The sequence below is a fragment of the Eschrichtius robustus genome, chromosome 20 (genome assembly GCF_028021215.1).
Source record: "Eschrichtius robustus isolate mEscRob2 chromosome 20, mEscRob2.pri, whole genome shotgun sequence".
In the NCBI taxonomy this organism is placed as follows: Eukaryota; Metazoa; Chordata; class Mammalia; order Artiodactyla; family Eschrichtiidae; genus Eschrichtius; species Eschrichtius robustus.
Window position 1 is genome coordinate 6472749 of NC_090843.1, and position 18315 is coordinate 6491063.

At 56.9% G+C, this 18315-nt stretch overlaps 2 protein-coding genes across 5 annotated transcripts in view; both read left to right on the plus strand.

The window, feature by feature from the left end:
• Positions 1–687: 687 nt before the first annotated feature.
• Positions 688–5022, plus strand: RPL38 (ribosomal protein L38). The gene is made up of 5 exons (XM_068531554.1): positions 688–777; positions 900–933; positions 1097–1157; positions 4074–4196; positions 4948–5022. The coding sequence occupies exons 2-5, from the start codon at positions 931–933 to the stop codon at positions 4971–4973; spliced, it is 213 nt and encodes a 70-aa protein (XP_068387655.1). The 5' UTR covers positions 688–777; positions 900–930; the 3' UTR covers positions 4974–5022.
• A 5281-nt stretch (positions 5023–10303) lies between these two features.
• TTYH2 (tweety family member 2) overlaps positions 10304–18315 on the plus strand; it is a 38990-nt gene continuing 30978 nt past the window's right edge. For all 4 annotated transcript variants that reach the window (XM_068529712.1, XM_068529715.1, XM_068529714.1 and 1 more), the window contains exons 1-2: positions 10304–10476; positions 17972–18144. In XM_068529712.1, the coding sequence (XP_068385813.1) occupies positions 10348–10476; positions 17972–18144 (302 nt within the window). In that variant the 5' untranslated portion in view covers positions 10304–10347. The remainder of the gene's footprint in view (positions 10477–17971; positions 18145–18315) is intronic.

The window sequence follows — 18315 nt, forward strand, 5'->3', positions numbered from 1 at the left end:
CGGGTAAGACTGGGGTAAACGACCAGAGCCACCCGTCACAAGCACGCCCGAGGATCACAGAGGCCCTATGGGTAAACTGCTTCGTACAGGAGATGTCCGGTGTGAGTGTTCCATAAACGTTAGCTATTCCAAGTTTTCACTTGCTTTTATGGTACCAGTTCTTAAAGGAATTGGAAGCAGCCAGTGGAAAAGCTCCGTTAAATAAAAATAGGCGAGCAAGAGGGCCCTGCCCATGACAGATTAGATGTCCGTGGAAAAGGAGACCAGAAGGAAAAGGGAGGAACCCCTAGAAAGAGGTTATAAAATGTAAGTAGGAGGGTCCCTCCATTTAAAAGAAGAAAAAATCTCTGCGTAGATGCCCAATACACAGGTCTAATGAAAGTAGTAGATAATAAGTCCTAACACAGGTCTTCAAACCGGATCTGAAATAAAACCTAGCAAAGCCAAGGTGGGGTTTGGACCGGAGGATAGAGGAGGTAGGGAGCGGTGGAGGGAGGTGGCCCATTGCTTTCGGGGAGCCGCGCTGTTAATCTAGGGAGAGACGCAGCGATGGAAAGGGCGAACGCCTGTATCATTCTTGACCCGTTGCAGACACCGTACCCAGCTTCCTCTGGGGGAGGGTTTAACTGACCGGAAACGGAAGTCTCGTTCTTTTCCGTTCTCCTCGCTTCAGGCTGCTCACGGTGAGTGTTTCTCGGGCCCTACGTGGGGAGTGGGGGGTAATCCGTAGTAATCCACGGCCGGGTGACGTCTGGGGACCCCGGGCCTGGATCAGAGGTGCGGGGGGAGGAGGATGGAGTGGAGTGCGATGGGGCCGGCATTTCGGGGGTGCGGGGAGGGGAAGCGGGGTAGCCGCCGGTTCCTGCGTCCCATGGACGCTGACGCTTGTTTTCCCGCAGGTTCCGGCCGCGCTCTCCGCGCCTCGTCGCCATGGTGAGTACGACCCATGCCTGGGGCCTCTCCGGGGTTGCGGGGCGAGGGGCGAGGGCAGGAGCGCCTGTGCGAGGGTCTCCGGAGCCCCGAGAGGGGCTGGTGGGCTCGACCATTCCCGGAAGAAAGTGTCTCTACAGTTGATTCTTTTTGCTTTGTGTTGCAGCCTCGCAAAATTGAGGAAATCAAGGACTTTCTGCTCACAGCCAGACGAAAGGACGCCAAATGTAAGTGAGGGTCTAGACGAGCGAGTGGAAAGGGTCGCACGGGCTCGGGCCGGGCGGCTGCTTAAGCCTGTGCGTGCTGTCGGGGAGCAGTGGTTTTAGCGGGTCTCGCGTAAGAGAAGCTGGTTGGCCAGTGTGTTCTCTTCCTTAGCTAACTGTGGACGTTTAAGAAGCGTCCTAAGGTGTTTTGTTCGTGTGTGTCCTCCTGTATATGGTAGGTGCTCTGAACGGAACCCGTACGGGGTGAAAATCTGGAAATGCGCGTTTCATAAACCCCGACTTAGTGCTGCATGTTAAGCTCTGGGCTGAGGACAGGCCCTGCTCACAAGGAACTAAGTCATTTCCCTTCTACGTGTGCTGGTGTCCTAGCTTGTAAACGAAGGGAAAAGTAATTGATGCATCAAAAACATAAAACAGCGAGTTTTTGAGGGACGTGTGCCAGCCCCAGCTGCCAGTGTGTTCTCTCTACACTGTGGGAGGGAGTTCTGCGGGTGTGCCTTTGTTGTAGTTGAAGGAGGTTTGGGGAGCTTGTGCTTTTTATACTAGATCTTGAACTGCTTTAACCCGGAGTCATCTGTTTTGTGCTGCTCCTTATAGCTTGCTTTCCCTCCCAGATCTGTGCTAAAGAGAAAATCGGGTAACTCGTGAAAGTGGAGTACTCTCGGGCTGACTTACTTTAAGGTGGGCTAAGGCACCAGCCGTCTCTGACGCCCTGTGTCAGTGGTAGGGTGAAGCAGTGGCGTGCAGGAGAGCTTTTTAGGGAGTTCACGGGGCTTCAGGAAGAGTCATGTTTGTGTCCCCTTTACCTGAAACAGCTTGTTGCCTTTGATCCCCTGGTGCCGTGTGAACTGGTGACCACCTGTGGGAACAGGTAGCATCTGGTGGGAATGTCTGTCCTGCCGGGTGGTGGGGACCGCGGGTGACAGTGCGCTTGTGTTTTTGTACATAGTGTGGTGCACAAAGGAAATGTGTCGGGTCAGCCTTAGTCCAGGCCAGGGAATTTGCTGTCACTGCCTGGGTTCAGATCCCAGCTCTACCAGCAGCTAGCTGTCCTTAGCAAGGTAAACACAACCCCACTGTTTTTTCTGTTGAAGAGGGGGTGATGACATCTGTCTCCTAGGATTGGTGCAAGGATCAGATCAGACGATCTGTTAAGAGACTTTAGCACCTTGAGCAAGTGACACCAAGTCCATCAGATTGCTTTGCATTTTAATTGTTTGGGAGGTTGATTTTAGACAGTGACCTGTGAGAGTAGGGGTCACGTTCCCCTGGATATGATAGGGTGCCCAGTGAGTGTTTTTTGAGTAAACTTTTAAATTTTGCTTTGTAGTTTTAATTGTAAAATAAACGTAACAAAATTTTTTGGTGTGCAGCTTACTGGCTTTGAGTACGTTCACATTGTAGTGCAACCATCCTTTTCCAGAAATTTTCATCTTGCAAAACTGAAACTCTGTAACCCATTAAACAATAGGTTTCCATTCTCTCCGTCCAAGCCCTGGCCACCACCATTCTACTTTGTCTCTATCAATTTGACTCTTCTAGGTGCCTCATGTAAGTGAAATCATCTGGTATTTGTCCTTTCATGACTGGCTTACTTCATTCAGCATGGTATCTTCAAAATTCATCCATGTTGGAGAATTTGTCAGGATTTCCTCCTTAAGACTAAATAATCCATTGTGTGGACATGCCACATTTTGTTCATCCATCCATGGACATTTGGGTGGTTTCTGCCTTTGGCTCTTGTGAATAATGTTGCTGTGAACGTTGTACAAATATCTCTTGTTGTTGCTTTCTGTACTTTTGAGTATATTCCTGTAAGTAGAATTGCTGCATCATATGATGTTGAATAAACATTTTTAAGAGATGCATCTGCCTTATCTTGCGAGGGTTCAGTTAGTTTATAGATGTACAGCAGCTACTAGGGACGACACAGTATACTTAGCTTTGGGAGGAATGTTAAGATAGCAGAATAGGTTGGTTTGAGTAAATATCCATGTGCCTGATTTATTAAAACATGAGCCAAGGCAGCCAGTGCCTTGGGCAGGGCCACAGAGCTTCTGCTTCCTGTGACATGTCCTACCCCTTTAGCAGTTATCGGCAGAGATGGAGCTGTGGGTTGTGAGTCCAAGTTAACTGTGCTGTTGAAGTCGGAATGAGGAACTTGACAGGTGCCTGACATGAGTAACCTGGGAAGTGGATGTCTTCCTGCCGCCAGAATAGGTCCTGGCCTCATAGAAATGCGTTGACGCTTGTACATAACCAGACTGTTTGCTAAATTTCAAACCTCGCGCTGTTGAATTTTGAGCACACTTGGGGCTCTTTATTGTCTGAGCTGTGTTCCTGAGATAGAATTTTAAAGCAATAAAGAGCCCAGAAAATGTGTTCTGCTCAAATTTGAGGAAAAGCTTCAGTATGTGCTCATCATGGCGGGGGCGGTCCTGAAGGAAGAGCCTCTGCATCGCCCCCGATGGCATCTCATATGCAGAGTTATTTCTAGAAGGGTGGTGGGAAGTTCTTGATCTCAGCAGATAATCCGTCTCCTTACTTTATGAACTACTTTCATCCCTTAAAAAAATAATAATACTAATAAGATGGACACAGGACGTTCTAGGATGTGTTCAGTGTACCAGATACTACCTGTGTTTTAAATATAAATATTAAGCTCCAGGTTCTTGAGTATTAATGTAAGGGAAATGAAGATTTCTGACATTATTTTTAAATACTGAGCTCAGAGGAGGAGCTCAGAGGAAGCCGGGGGGGGGGGGGGGCGGTCTTGTTTTCTGTTTCAACAGAGGGACAGTGGAGGGAGGCAGGCACAGCTGTCACACGTGCCACTTCCTGCAGAACTATAAAGCAGGTGGACTTTGCGCCCTCTCTTTTCTGTGATACAATTTAATTGTTAATTCTGGTCTCTGATAGCGGTCAAGATCAAGAAAAATAAGGATAATGTGAAGTTTAAAGTTCGATGTAGCAGGTACCTTTACACCTTGGTCATCACAGACAAAGAGAAGGCAGAGAAGCTGAAGCAGTCCCTGCCCCCAGGTGAGTGAGGCGGCAACCCCGGGGGAGGGGGAACAACCCGGAATGTGGAGGGTCCCTGTGTCACCATCTTGTTTCTTGACTTGTCCCCAGAATGAGGAAAGTCCATTCTGTGGTTTGTCTAAGTATCTGCTCTTGCTGTGGGTGTAGTGCAAGGAATATGCGTGGTTCTCAGAGGTTAGATCCCATACCAGAAATCGCTTCCGTGGCCAGAGGAAAGTTTGTTTCACCCGCTTCAGTGCTTTCCTAATGCAGCATCATAACAGCTGATGCTTATCCTGTGTCACTCATTTCATCCTCACCACAGCCCTACAAGGTAGGTAGGTAGGTGCGGGTATATTGATGACCCCCATTTTTATAGGTTGAGAGACGTATTAAATGCAGCAGGCCATGCGCATAGGTTAAGCATAGGGGCCTGTCCTGGTGGTGGAAGGCTCAAAAGGGCAGCTGGGAGGAAACTGCCCCAGGAGCCCAGAGGGGGTTCTAAAGGCTGCTTCTTCACAGTGAGAAGTCAGCCAGCACCACTTGCCTTTGTAAGACTAACTGGAACATCTTTAGAAAGGCTGAGAGAGGGAACGTTTTTATCATCAAACACCAACTGTTGATGTTTTAAGCAAAACCGTCCTGGTGGGCTTAATTTCTGAGCTTTGCGAGCCCTCTTTAGCTTAAGTACAAAATCCAGACAGGCAGTAGTAACTCAAATAAGATGAGTAATCTCCTGAATGGCTTACTTTTGGTGTCTCTTTTCCTCTAGGTTTGGCAGTGAAGGAGCTGAAATGAATCAGGCACACCGATTTGAACTGTATTAAAATTTTGTTAATTCTCAAAATGGCCTTTGTCTTTGAGGATGGGGGGTGTGGGTGTTACTTGGAATGGCTTCTGGTGGGAAGAGGATGGGGGTCCTGGTGGCTCCCTTGTTGCATCCCTAATCTTGGGCTGTGACCCCAGCGGACAAATAGAGCCATCTTTTTTTTTTAAGCCTAAGTTTGAAAATAAGTAGATGGAAATGGGCAGTTAAAAGAGCCAATTATTGGTGGAAGTGAAGCCAGTCTGCACTCGTGAGATGTAAACGTCATTTAGGTAAAACGAGCTCCGTGGTCATGAAAATGATAGTTAAAAGGAGGAGTTGATTAGCCTTCTTGGAAATGGCAGTAAATGAAGCCGTCTCTTCCTCAGAAGGTGGCGGCGCTTTTGTGTCTGCCATGTTGAAATTTTTTTTTTTTTTTTTAATTTATTTATGGCTGTGTTGGGTCTTCGTTTCTGTGCGAGGCCTTTCTCTAGTTGTGGCGAGCGGGGGCCTCTCACTATCGCGGCCTCTCTTGTTGCGGAGCACAGGCTCCAGATGTGCGGGCTCAGTAATTGTGGCTCACGGGCCCAGCTGCTCCATGGCATGTGGGATCTTCCCAGACCAGGGCTCGAACCCGTGTCCCCTGCATTGGCAGGCAGATTCTCAACCACTGCGCCACCAGGGAAGCCCTGAAATATTTCTTGATGCGGAGGTGGATGTGTGATTCCCTCCCCTCCCTTGACTAAGACACTTGTGTTCTCAGGCACAGGAATGAAAATTCACTCTTGTGTGTTTCCTAAGTGCTACTCAAGATTAAGTGGAGCTCGGGAGTGGTACTTGGTGCCGTGAGAGGACGGTTTAGATGAGGGGCTCTGAGAAGAAGCCTATGAGCTAAGCATGGAGATGAGTGGATGTTAGCCCAGCGAAAGGAACCCCTGGAACCCAAAGACCCGGTGTGAAATCCAGTTGACGTTTAAAGGGAGGAGCCAGAGATCTGACCCCGGACCTTGAGGCAGTGCAGTGGTGGATGTGAGGATAGGACACGCTGCTCAGGTGCGTGAAGGCCCAGATCCCCACGTGAGTAGGGGTGTAGGTCCCAGCCAGGCCTGGCTCCTTGGGGATTCAGTCCTGCTTCCACTACTTGCTGACTTGAATGATCTTGGGAAACTACCTCCGCTCCCCCTGCGCCAGTTACCAATCCCGGGGAGGACTCCAAACAGGAAACAGTCAAGCACAGATGGGGCAGTACTTAGAAGGCAGAATCACCTTCAGCAGTGGGCGTTGGTCCCCTGTGGCCAGCGAGTGCATGGTGGCAGGGCAGTTCGCTTACATGCACCCCTCCTGCCTCATGGAAGGACCCCCATCCCTTCCCCACAGAGAGCAGTATGGAGGGCCAAGTGTTTTAGGAGGCACACATTTTTAAGCAGGGAAAGTAATTCGTTGAGCTTGAAATAAGTAAAGTTCCCACACAGGTGACAATGACGAGCCCAGCACAGGTCCTGTGGGCTCATTACCCTGTGGCCAGGAAGTACTCCCCAGCCCGAGGACCAGTCTCAGGCAGCTGAGTGGGGTTCGCCAGGGTGCTTTCCAGCACTCAGTTGCCGTCAGGTTATGGCAATACCCGTTTCAGTGGTTTCAGAGTGCAGTGAGCTACCATCGAGGTTAGGGTCTTTCTTGGCACGGATGTGCGGGCGCACCACGAGGTGGCGCCAAACTTCGGCACATGAGCGCCGGCCGCCCGGGAAGGTCTGGCCGTGGTTTACACTGAGATCTACGCCCAAGTAGCCAAGTGCCTGAGATCGTTTGTAGGCTTTTTTCTATAAGAATTCGAGGCATGTGAGGTCCTTTTTCAATCTAGTCCTGAAGAGTTCGGGTTTTGTTTCCTCCGGCACAGGGGTCCTCGGGCGCTCAGTGGTTGGCGACAGACCCGGATGGGGCGCCTTCAGCGGCTTCCAGTCTTGCCCGCCCTTTCATTGGTCCAGCTTCCCGGGAAGAGGGCGGGTTTACCACTTGGGCTCCCTTTGTCCCAGCACATTTTGCAGAGACCAGCCCCAGTTCCTAGGATACAAACCCCGCAGGCATTTGTCTAGAGAAGGCGTCCTTTCAGGCTGTGGTTCTCAGCCCCGGCCTGTGCCTGCCAGTCATTTAGGGCACTTTTTAAAAGTTCGCTGAGGCCAGGGCTGATTCCAGAGATTCTGCGTAAGTTGGTTTGATGCATCGGTCTGTGTTCAAGCCCTCTGGTGCCCAGGGCCGACACTGCCTTGCTGAGGTCAGCCGGTCAGCTTGGGTGAGCTGGTTCCCGCCACGCCAGATGAATGGGGAGCTGCGTGGGCAAGAGGGCTGTTCGACCCCCTTAACGAGGCCCTGGGCGGTCTCACGTTTCTCTTCTGCTTCTCTGCTTCACTGGCGTCCTGTCTAGGTCAGCAGGCCTCCGGGGAAGCAGCTAGAAAGGTCACTGTCTAGCTGGGTGCAGACCGGCCCAGCAGGTTTGTGTGTTCCAGGCTGCACCCCGTGGCTGCGGCGATGGCCCTGAGGGTGGGCTTGTACAGTCAGCGTCTTCAAGTGTGGGCTGTGGGCCCGTCCTCCCCCCCCCCCCCCCCCATGCCTCCCCCCTGTTCTGTCTCTGGGCCCAGCCCCGGCTCCAGCAAAGTCGATGCTCAGGGTTCACTCCATGCCCTCCCCCTCCCTTCTCCCCTAAGGCACTTGCAGTTCGCAGTAGAGACTCTAATCTTCCTAGAGGAATGCCAAATCCTCCTAACTTCCGGGTCATTGTGGCAGGGATCTGCAGCTGCAGCCAGAGCTGTTGACAAGGGGGGGCGGGGGAGGGGAACGTGTATGTGGCACCAGGCGGTGCCTATCCCGGAGGTCCCGGGGCTGCGTGGGGGCTGCGTGGTCACGGTCACGCGCCACCGAGGGCCCTACGAAACCGCTTCAGGTCCGTCTTCCTCAGCTACCAACAAGGCCGGTTCAAGACCAAGACCCTGACCAGGGCCTCTGGGGCCATGTGTGGTCTGGCCCGGGCCTACCTTGACAACTTCTTTCTCTCTCTTTTTAAAAATACCTTTATTTTGGGAAATTCCCTGGCAGTCCAGTGGTTAGGACTCAGAGCTTTCACTGCCAGGGGCCGGGTTTGATCCCTGGTTGGAGAACTAAAAATATATATATATATATATATATATATATATATATATTTTTTTTTTTTTTAAAGTAAGGCTGAGATATAATTTACAGTGAAATTCACCCTTCTTGGTATGCAGTTCTCTGTACTTTGACAAACATGTACAGTTGTGTAACCAACCCTGCAATCCAGAGAGAATATTCCCACCACCCCAAAGTTCCCTCTTGCACCCCAGCCCCTGGCAGCCTGCCACTGATCTGTTTCTGTCGGTGCAGTGTGCCAGTCTCTCCTTCTTGCCACTCCCCTCACTCCTGGGTTTGCATTTACTGATTCCACTCCGTCCCCTGTGGACCTTGGTCCCTGACCTCACAGTGTACTGTCCCCCTGCTCCGGATCCATCCTCCCCCAGGACGCTGGGAGTTAACCCCTCCTCATCCTTCAGCTCTCACCTCACGTGTCGTTCTTCAGGAAATGTCCCACCCTCCCAAGACTCTGTCCCGATTCACACACCGACACCGGGCTGTTGAAAGCACTTTGGCGTGGGGGGGGGGCGGGGGGCGCTGGGCGGGGCTGGGGTTGTAGTTAATCACTGTGTGGGATAAAGGCTGCCTCCCCTCACCTATTAAACTTTCCATGCAGGCAGGAACATGTGTTTTTCTCATCACTGTATTCCCTAGAACGGAGAAGGTGCTCAATCAAAATCTGTTGAATTAATGAAAGGAAACCCCAATGACAGGAACGGTGCTCTCCAGCTTCTGTGCCTCAGCTTTGGGCCTGCGCAGATCGGACGGCCGAAGTCAGGCTCAGGGAACCTTGACCCGGACCGCGACCTCCCGGAGGAGGGAGAGGTCTCGACCACAGAACAGGACTCCATCTCCCAGCCCTGGATCTCTGATAGGGGAAGGGGCGTGTGTGGTCTCTCCCCCTCTAGCAGCCACGCTGGAGTTTCACCCGCATCCACCCCGTTCCCCAAGCCAGAAACCTAGAAGTTTCTCCCAGGTCTCTTTTCTCACCGGTGTCTCTACCCCCCTCGCTACCACCTCTCAGACTGTCTGCAACTCAAGCCTGATCCCTTCAGCACCCCTTAACCGCCCCACACCCACCTCACCGACCTCAGGCGGCCCTTTACCCTGCCCTGGACCTTGTCCCAAGCCTTCCCCCACCTTCCCGCCCCGCGCGTCCCGCAGTCACGACACGCTGTTTGGGTCGCAGGACGGCGCGCCCCTCCGCGAGGCTCTGTCGGATCCGGGACTGCCCCCACCGCATCCCCCGCATCCTGACGCGCTGACCCTGCCCTGCTTTCCTCCAGAACATCGCTAACCTAGCACGCTGTCCGTCTTCACGTGGGCACTGCTACCACCTGCCGCTAAACTGCGATCCCCTCCCAGCCAGAGCTTCCATCCTCTTTTGTTCACGGACAGAACAGTGCCTGGCACGTAGTAGGCGCTCAGTAAACTTGTGTTCTCGACGGTTCTGGCGTCTCCCTGGGATGTCCGGCCCTTCCTGGCACTCCCAGTGCTCCCTCCCCTCCCCTCCCCTCCCCTCAGGACAATTCCAGGGTCTCTCCCCAGGGGACCCGCCCGGTCCCGCCCCGTCCCGCCGGCTGGTAAGAATCAGCTGCTTCTCTTAATCCCCGGGGCTTTCCTGGCGGCACCCGTTAGTTGTTTGGGCAGATGGGCTGGGCGCTCCCGGGGCAGGACCATGTCTTTGAACCCACGTGGCTTACAGAGTGAATGCTCAATCACGGTTGAGAGTGAATTCGGAACTAGTGACCCAGGACTCGGTCCCTTCCTTCTCCAACCAGTCAGTTCACTACCCTCTAAGAGCGCTGGGAACGGCCGGCCTCGCCTCTCACGCCATGACTGCCCGCGACACTCAAAGACCCGCTACATGCTTGCTTTGATGATAAGTGACCAGAAGCCCGGGGACCTAGAGAGTGCTGTTCAGAGACAGATTCAGAAGCCTTCTGGGGGCTGTTTCCACTGCTCCTTCCGCCTCTCTCGCCCGTGGGGCCAGGACAGATTCCAGACCAAAAACACGCTTCAGGCTCTTCGGCGTGACCCCTTGCAGCCGGAGGGTGAGCACAGGGCGAGGAGCACCCCCAACCACGGAGGGGGCGGGGCCGGCGGCGCGCGCTCAGGGGGCGGGGCCTAGTCCGGGGCGGGGCCCGGGGCGGGGCGGGGCGGGCGCGCGTCCCGGGCCGGGCGGCGGGCGGCGGCAGCAGCGGGCGGGCGCACTCCGGCAGAGCCATGCTGGCGGCGCGCGTGGAGTATATCGCGCCCTGGTGGGTGGCGTGGCTGCACCGCGTCCCTCACGTCGGCTTGCGCCTGCAGCCGGTGGACAGCACCTTCAGGCCCCGCGATGAGAGTTACCAGGAGGTGAGTCCGCGCCGCCCCCGACCCGGCGCCCCAAGTCCCCGCGCCACCCCTTCCGCCCTCCCAGCCCGCCGCTCTCCACAGGCGTCCAGACCCCGCCCCCCCACTCTCCCCGCAGCCTCTTCGCCCCGCTCCCCTTTCGCCGCGAGTCCTTGGCCCACGGCCCTCCCGTCTGGGAACCTCATGGGCCGGGACAACTGGAAAGATGGGAGTTAAGCCGGCCGAGGGACACGGGGGGGAAGGGCGCAGAGGCTGCCTGCGGGGGGGCGAGGAGGCCGAGCGCCGAGGGGGAGGGCAGCGCCGCGGGCGTAGGGGCATTTGTGCCCGTACCCGGGGATTCCGCCGCGCCAGCTGCGGCGATGCTGAGGTGCGCCCCGCCGTTTTCCTCCTTCTGCGGTTACACGACGCGCTCTCTCTGGGAGAAGTTTGGGCAGAAACTGACCGGAGTCTCCCGGTTCGTCTCCGCAGCAACCCTCCTCCCAGCCCCTGCTTGCAGCGTGGAAGCCGCTGCCAGCACCTCTACTTGGGCCCCTCCTGGAAGGCGACAGAGCTGGGGGAGAGGGGTGTGGACCCTCAGCTACGTGTGGATATTTGGGGGAAGGAAGGTGGCCCCCATCAGCCCCATCTCACACCAGCGCACCCTCCTTCTCTGTACAGACACACCTTCTAGGCCCTGGATTTCTGGGGTCTTAGAGGCTGGGCCAGCCACTCGCCTCATCCCTGCAATTCTCGCCTTGCCCTGCTCTGCTGGCCTCCGCGGTTTCTGCACCCCTGCGGAGAAGGGGTGCTCCCCAGGCTTCCCCGCCCAGACGAACTGCAGAATCTCCCAGCCTTCTCAGGTGTGGCCCAGCCCACTCCAGCCCCTGTGGCCAGGCTGAGTAGTTTTCTGTTGGGGCAAAGATTCCGGGGCCTGGAAGTCCAAGATGGGGCCCATTTGTTCAGCACTAAGCGCCCGTCTCAGGACTTTGACCCCCGGCGGCCTCTGCCTGCGTGTCAGGCTCTCCGAGGTCTCCCGGTGTGAGGCCAGCCAGGGCAGAGCAGGGCCTGCAGCGAGGCTGAGCAGGGAGTCGGCTGTTCACCTCTCCGCTGCCAGGACTCTCTCCTGCAGGGCGCCGGGGATCCTGATCCAGTAGGGGGTGCAGGGCGCCAGCGACAGGGAGTCTAATAATAACCCCTAGTGTCCCCGTCACCCTCGGGCCCCAGGCAGATGGTGCCTGCCCTTCCAGAAGGAGGAGAGAATCTGGACCCCTTCCTGCTCTTAGGCAGGGATCCGTCGCCCGGTTTGGCTTCCTGAGTTCGTTTCCTTCCCTGTCTGTCTGCCCCTCCCTCTCTCCAAGCCCTGCCTGGGGAAGGCAGTTCCCTGAGAATGTAGCCACCTGGGGAGAGCTCCAGGGAATCTTCCGCTCCCGATGAATGCATGAAAAGAGGCGGATATGATTTCAGAGACAGCTGTGTTGCTTGCGTACTGTGTGTGTGTGTCCGACCCCACGTCCGTGTGTCCCAAACCCCGCGTCCCAGATCCTGCCCCTGGGGTCTCCAACCACAGCTTTCTCCTTTCCCCCGGAGGAAAAGTAAACTCTCGGCCTGGGTGGAGAGGACCTTGGTGTGTAGGGAGGGGTGGTAGGGCACTCCCCCCGCCAGAGACAGCTCCCGTCTGGCCAGCAGCTGTGGTTGGCAGGGCCTGAGCCTGGGCCACCCCCCTCGGTCCCCTGGAGAGGTGCCAGACGAGCCAGAGGGACCCACTCACAGCCCCTGCCCCTCTCCTCCCCGGGTTCAGACCCTGGCACACTGCTGGCATCCCCAGGGCCGCTGCTCCCCGGCCGCCGAACACCCAGCCCCACCCCTACCCTCCGTGTCCTGCTTAGGCCGCCTGAGGGCTCTGAGTGGGAGATGAGTCTGGTGAGCCTGGATGGGAAGTCTGGCTCTGGGTATTTATTTAAGGCGGCTCCTATTTTGGTAAGTTCCCCTGTTGTCTGACCGTGGGTCTCTCCCGGACGTCCCCATCTTCGTCCCCTTCCTCCTGAGCGGCGATCACCGCCCGAGTCAGGGCACCACGTCAGTTAATGCCCTGGATTGGACACTTTCTGCTGTCAGTCATCTCAGTACTCAGCACACTTGCCTGGGGAGAAGCCCAGTGCCGGGGGGGGGGGGGGGGGGGGGGGGGGGAGGTCACGTGATAACCAAGGCCTTCTAGGCTCAGCGCTACAGCAGCTGAGTAGCTGGGACAGGGGCTGTGCCATCCAGCTATCTGCGTTGGAATCCCAGTTTTGTCACTTGCTGTGTGACCATGGCAGGTGTCTGTACCTCTCTGAGCCTCACTTTCCTCCTCTGCAAGTATTAAATGAGATGTCCCTTGAAACATGCTTAGTACGTAGAGGGTCCTATAGCACGTGATGGGACCCAGTGACGCAAATCATTACGCAGACCGGGAGACTCCTTGAGGTTCAGAAACGTGTCCAAGTACAATAACCCATGGAGAACACAGACGGAAGATCTGTGTCTACACAGATCAGGAAGGACTGAAAGACTCATGCAGAGGGGGCTTCAGCTCATGCCCCAAATGTCCAAGTGAACAGTACTCTCCTGTGGTACTGTGTGTGTGTGTGTGTGTGTGTGTGTGTGTGTACACAAAGATTAAATGGAACTGGGAACAGGCAGTGCGTCCTGGAAAGCTCCGGGGTGGGGACAAGCCGTGCAGGGGATCTGGAAGGCAAGGAGGTCTAGGAGTGAAAAGCAGGTCGCCTGGTGACTGGGACATCCTGAGCAAAGTCAGTTCCCAGAACTTCCTTGAGGAAGCAGAGCTCCCAGTCACTTTCTGGGGTCTTGGGGAGCCATGGAAGCCGCCTGATGGTTGTCCTTCCATCCCTCCCTGCCAGTGGACTTGACCCTGAGTCCTCGCTCAGGCTACCTGGGCTCCATCCACCAGGCTCTTGGGGAGGTCGTGCCCGGTCTGTCTGCAGAGGCAGGTGAGGCGAGCCCCAGGTGGAGGAGGGCGCCCTGGCCCCGCTGGGCCCCCAGCCCCATCCGGGGAAGCAGCCCAGACCTCTCAGCCTGAGTCTGCTGACCTCTAACCCGGGGAGAAGGAGTGGAGATGGAGCGGATCCCTGCTTCGAAGGGCTACTAAAGGGACCCGATCAGTTAGTGGGTGTAAAGCATGTGGCCAGCACCCGGCACTTCCTAAGTTGTCACAAGCCCTGCTTGGCAAGGAGGAGGCCCCAGCTGGCCAGGTGCCCATTGGACAGAGTTGGGGACAACAGAAAGGGCCCCTGGCACTGCCCCCAGCAGTGACTCCCGGAACAAGCCACTTCAGTTTCCTCCTTCAGTTGCCACCGTCACCACGCACCCACCTCCCCGGAGAGGTGGGAGACCAGACACTGAGGGTCTACTGTCCTTGAGAGGTCTGGAAGCTCCAAAATGCTGCACAAAGGTTGACTGTTGCTTCTGCCGATGTGCAGGAGCCTCCTGTGTGCTCCCTGTTCCGTCTTTCCTTGCCCCGCATCCATAGCCCAGCCATTCTCTTGGGACGCGCATGAGGAAGTAGAGGAGACACTCTTAATTTTTTACACGGAGGCACGGATTTCCGTGTGTTGACCTTAGGTGGTTCTGCTCATAGACTCCCCAGAGAGTCCCAAGTGTGTGTCCTTAGGCGGGGGGAGGCGGCGAGGGAGGGGCTAGACCCAGAACTATAGGGCTCCCCCAACTTGGGGGGCAGTCCTCAGGAGGAGAGGCCAGGCGGGGAGGCCCGCCGGCAGGATTTGAGAGGAGCCGAGCTTGGGAAGAGGAAGCCGCCTTCTCCCAGTCTGAGCCCTGAGTCACGGTCAGCGGGACAGTCACGCTGCCCCCTGCCCCCAGGGGTGGAGGGACTTCACCCTTATCCAGTCACTGCCTCTCCCTCCAGCTCCTCGCCCCCTGGCCTCACCCCTAGACTGGCTCACTCTCTGTCTCCTGGGGTCTCGGGGCGAGGGGCGCTCGGGCTGTTGCCCACTCCCCCCGCCCCAGTGCAGGAGCCCCTCGGGGTGCAGCTGCAGCCTCGGCGTTCCCAGAATGCCAGTCAGTCACTGCTGCCCCCAGCTCGGGTCCTGGGTTTGTGCTCTGGTTTCTCATCACAGAGTGACAAACCAGAGCTAATGGAAGTCACTGCGATGAGGGGAGAGGCCCGAGCCCTGACGCGGGGGCTAGGGGCCGGGTGCTGGGCGGGACGGCGCGGTGGTGGCCGCAGGAGATGACCTGGAAAGCTCCTTTCTCGGCTCTGTCGGAGCAGGAGGCCTTGTGAGCAGAGCTCCTGGCTTCCTCTGGACGGGAGGTCCTCCCTGTAACACCCTCCCCCCACCCAGGCACATGGGGGCCTGCAGTGTTAATTAGGGACTGGAAAATAATTGCCCGTTGGCTGGTGGCCCGTGACACCAAGGTGGCCGTGGGAGATGGCTCTTCAGGCTCCTCTTCCCTCCCCCCTCCAACTCCTCCTTCCTCTAACCCTAACCCTAACCCCTCTGCCCCTGCCCTCGTGCTCCCAGCGCCCGAGGAAAGTTCTGGAGGGGAACTGCTAACAAAAGGGCCTCCGCATTTGGGTTTCCCAGACAGGGCCTCCCGGGGCTGGACTGCATCAAGGGTAATCGAACTGAGGCCAGACGCCCAGCTTGGGGAGCCCCCCCCCCCGCCCCCCGGCCTCGGAATCCCAGGGCCCTGCGCACGAGACGGGGCTTGCAGGAGGTCAGGAGGCCGGAGTGGGCTGTGAGGCGTGAAACGGGGGAGCCAGGGCAGGGGCTCGGGGGGTGGGGACGGGCTGTGGTTTGGAGAGATTGAAAGGGCACCAACCCAAGTCGAGATTACTTCCTGGAGGCCCTTCCTTGGTGGATGGGGACCCATGATAGAGTCAGTGGGTTTTCCTGTTTGGGGGGAGATTGAGGGTGAGGCTGTCCAGGGCAGCTGGGAGGAGGTCTGGCGGTTAACCAGTCTCTAATCTATACAAAAGCTTTATCCAGCTTTTTGTTACTTTCTTTTTAATTCGGATTAACTTATAGGGAAGTGAACATCCTTAAGTGTACACCTCAATACGTGTGTGTGTGTGTGTGTGTGTGTGTGTGTGAGTGTGTGTGACACCATCCCAGTCAAAGTGTATTCCTGACCGCCCAGGAGGCTCCATCCCACTTGATTCCCTCCCAAAGGTGGTTACTATTCGGACCTCTGTCACTACAGATGAGTTTCTCTGACTTCGCATCTTACGTCAGTTAAACCACACAGTCTCTGCTGTCATCTGGCTTGTTTCCTCCACCATTACATCTGTGAGATTCTCCCGTATCACTGGCTGTCGCCGCAGTTTACTTTCCATAACTGCGTCGTATTCCATTGTGTGGCTCCAATCCCTGTTACCTATCTGATCTCTTGTTGGTAGACATGTAAGTTGTTTCTGGTGTTTGGCTATTACCGCAGTGTTAGGCTGCTGTGAACATTCGTGCATGTATCTTGTGGGGGACATGAGCCCTCCCTTCTGCCAGCTGAGTATCCAGGAGTGGGGTTGCTGGCTCTTGCGGTATATGCACACTGCACAGTGGTTTGCAACTTGTGAAGGGGGTCCTGGGCTTTAGCAGAGGGGCCTCAGGCCTGCAAGGGGGTGGCCAGGACAAAGCTTGGCACTTACGTCCACCCCGCAGTCAGGGGCGCTCTGTATATCAGCGCTCTGCTAAGCGAGTCTGAAGAAAAGGTTTAGCTACTATAAACAGTTTGAGAAAGTCTGTTGATACTAATCAGTGCTTCCCCAACTTCAACGAGATACAGATCTCTTGGGATCATCTCTTGGTGCAGTTCTGATTCACTGGGTCCAGGGTGGGGCTTGAGATGCTGCAGTTCTGCATTTCAGAAGATGTCAGTGCCGCAGGGTTGGTGAACTTCACTTTGAATAGCAAGGCTCTAAACCCCCATCCTTGCCTTCTTCCCCTTGGCCTGGGGCTACAGGGCCTCCAGTGAGGGGCATGGGCTGGGGGCCGGCTAGTGGCAGCTTCTTCCACCGTCTCACCAGGCCAGCCTCCTGGCACAGTCCATGGGACAGGCCCAGTGGCCCTGGCCCGGGAGCCCCAGCGCCTGCCACCCAGGAGGACTTCCGCAGGGGGGTGTGGTCAGGTCCACTGGGCCTTCCCAGCTACCTGGAGGAGGAGGGCTTACCACCCATGCTGCTGAGTCGGGGATCGGGGAGCAAGTTCCTGGCAGTACCTAAGACATATTTATCCCAGGTGGAGGTGAAAGCCACACTTCGTCACATCCACCCTGAGCCATCTCTCCTGTCCTCTTCTGGGCTGTCCCCACTGCTTTGGCCATTTGTCCGTGAGGCTCAGAAACCTGTCGGTCCAGGTGACCAGCAGAGCAAGTCAAGTCAGGGGTCCGCAGGCTGGCCCAAGCCCTCACGGGCCTGAGCGGCTGAGTGGGCTCAGCAGATACCCTCTCCCCTGTGAGGCTCTGCCCACCCCACTCCAAGACGACCCCGGGCCTCGGGACTGCAGACCCCAGCCTCTGTGTTCAGGGTTGTCCCCTGGTGTGCGCATGCTCCTGCCTGAGTCTTGTCTCCCCCTTAGACCAGAAGGGTCCCAGTGTCTCCCCAACTCTGCTGCTCACCCTGCCCCGACAGCCCAGACTGGAGCGCTGGGGGCTCTGGGCTGGGAACGACTCGGGGCACGTGGGCAGCGGGGCGAGGCTGTCAGCTCAGGAGCCTGACTTAGAGCCAGGCCCAGCCCTGGCGGGCGGCCACCAGTCCTGGTGCCATCTGGTGTCCATCTGGCTGAATCAGGAGATTGGAAGGCAAGGAGTGGGGGGCTCTGGGCCTCCTGACAGATAGCGGCTCCTTCTGTAGGACCCTGAGTTGCTCGGCGGGCCTGAGACGGCATTTCCTCCCCCCTTCAGAATTCTGGGCTTTGCTGCCACAATTGGCATCTGGGGGTCACCGTCCCTTTCAAGATGTGATGAGAGGGACGCCCCAGGTGCATCTCCTGACGTCTCCCCCCACCCCCAGCGCAGAGTTGGCCTCTGGTTGAGGATGTACCCCGATACCTGGAACAAGGCTCGGTGGGGCAGATCCGCCAGGGCATCCCTTCCCTGCCCTGCGACAGGCCCCACTCAGCTTCTGAGACACCCCACCCAGTCCCGTGTCCTCCAGGAGGCCTTGGATGCTCTGATCCCATGGACGTCCGTCTCCTTGTCTCCCTCGGTCACACAGAGCACTGCCCACAGACCTCACTGTCCGGGGATGATTCCTGCCTTGTCTCTTGAGCAGCTCAGAGCATCCATCATCAGACAGGGCCTGGTCCGCACCTGCATCCAGGTGTGTAAGCCCCGGACCTGGGGGCCAGGCTTGAGCCGCTCCTCCTAACGCCACTTGTCTCATGTCCTCCCCCACCCACACCTAAGCTCCTCTGCCCCCGACTCCCCGCCCAACCCGAGGGCAGGGCGCTTCCCAACACCCCTGCCACCCATGGGAGCGAGTGCTGACCCCCGGCCTCTCCCTCCTCAGTCGCTGCTGTTCCTGGGGCTGGTGGCCGCCGTCGGGCTGGGCCTGAACCTCGTCTTCCTCGCGGCTTACCTGGTGTGCGTGTGCTGCTCCCTGCAGAACAGTGCGGTGCAGACCAAGCGTCGCCACCCCTGCTGCATCACCTGGACGGCCGTGGTGGCTGGGCTCGTCTGCTGGTGAGTGTCCCTCCGCGCCGGGCCCGGCGTGTGCGGCTCGGGCGGGGGGTGGGGGGGTCTCCGTGTGAGGCTGCGAGGCGGACACAGCGGAAGAAATGTGGGCCTGACCATCTGGGTCTTGCCAGTGGTCAGCCTGATGACCAGGACACCCCTTCCTCGCCCTCCACTTCC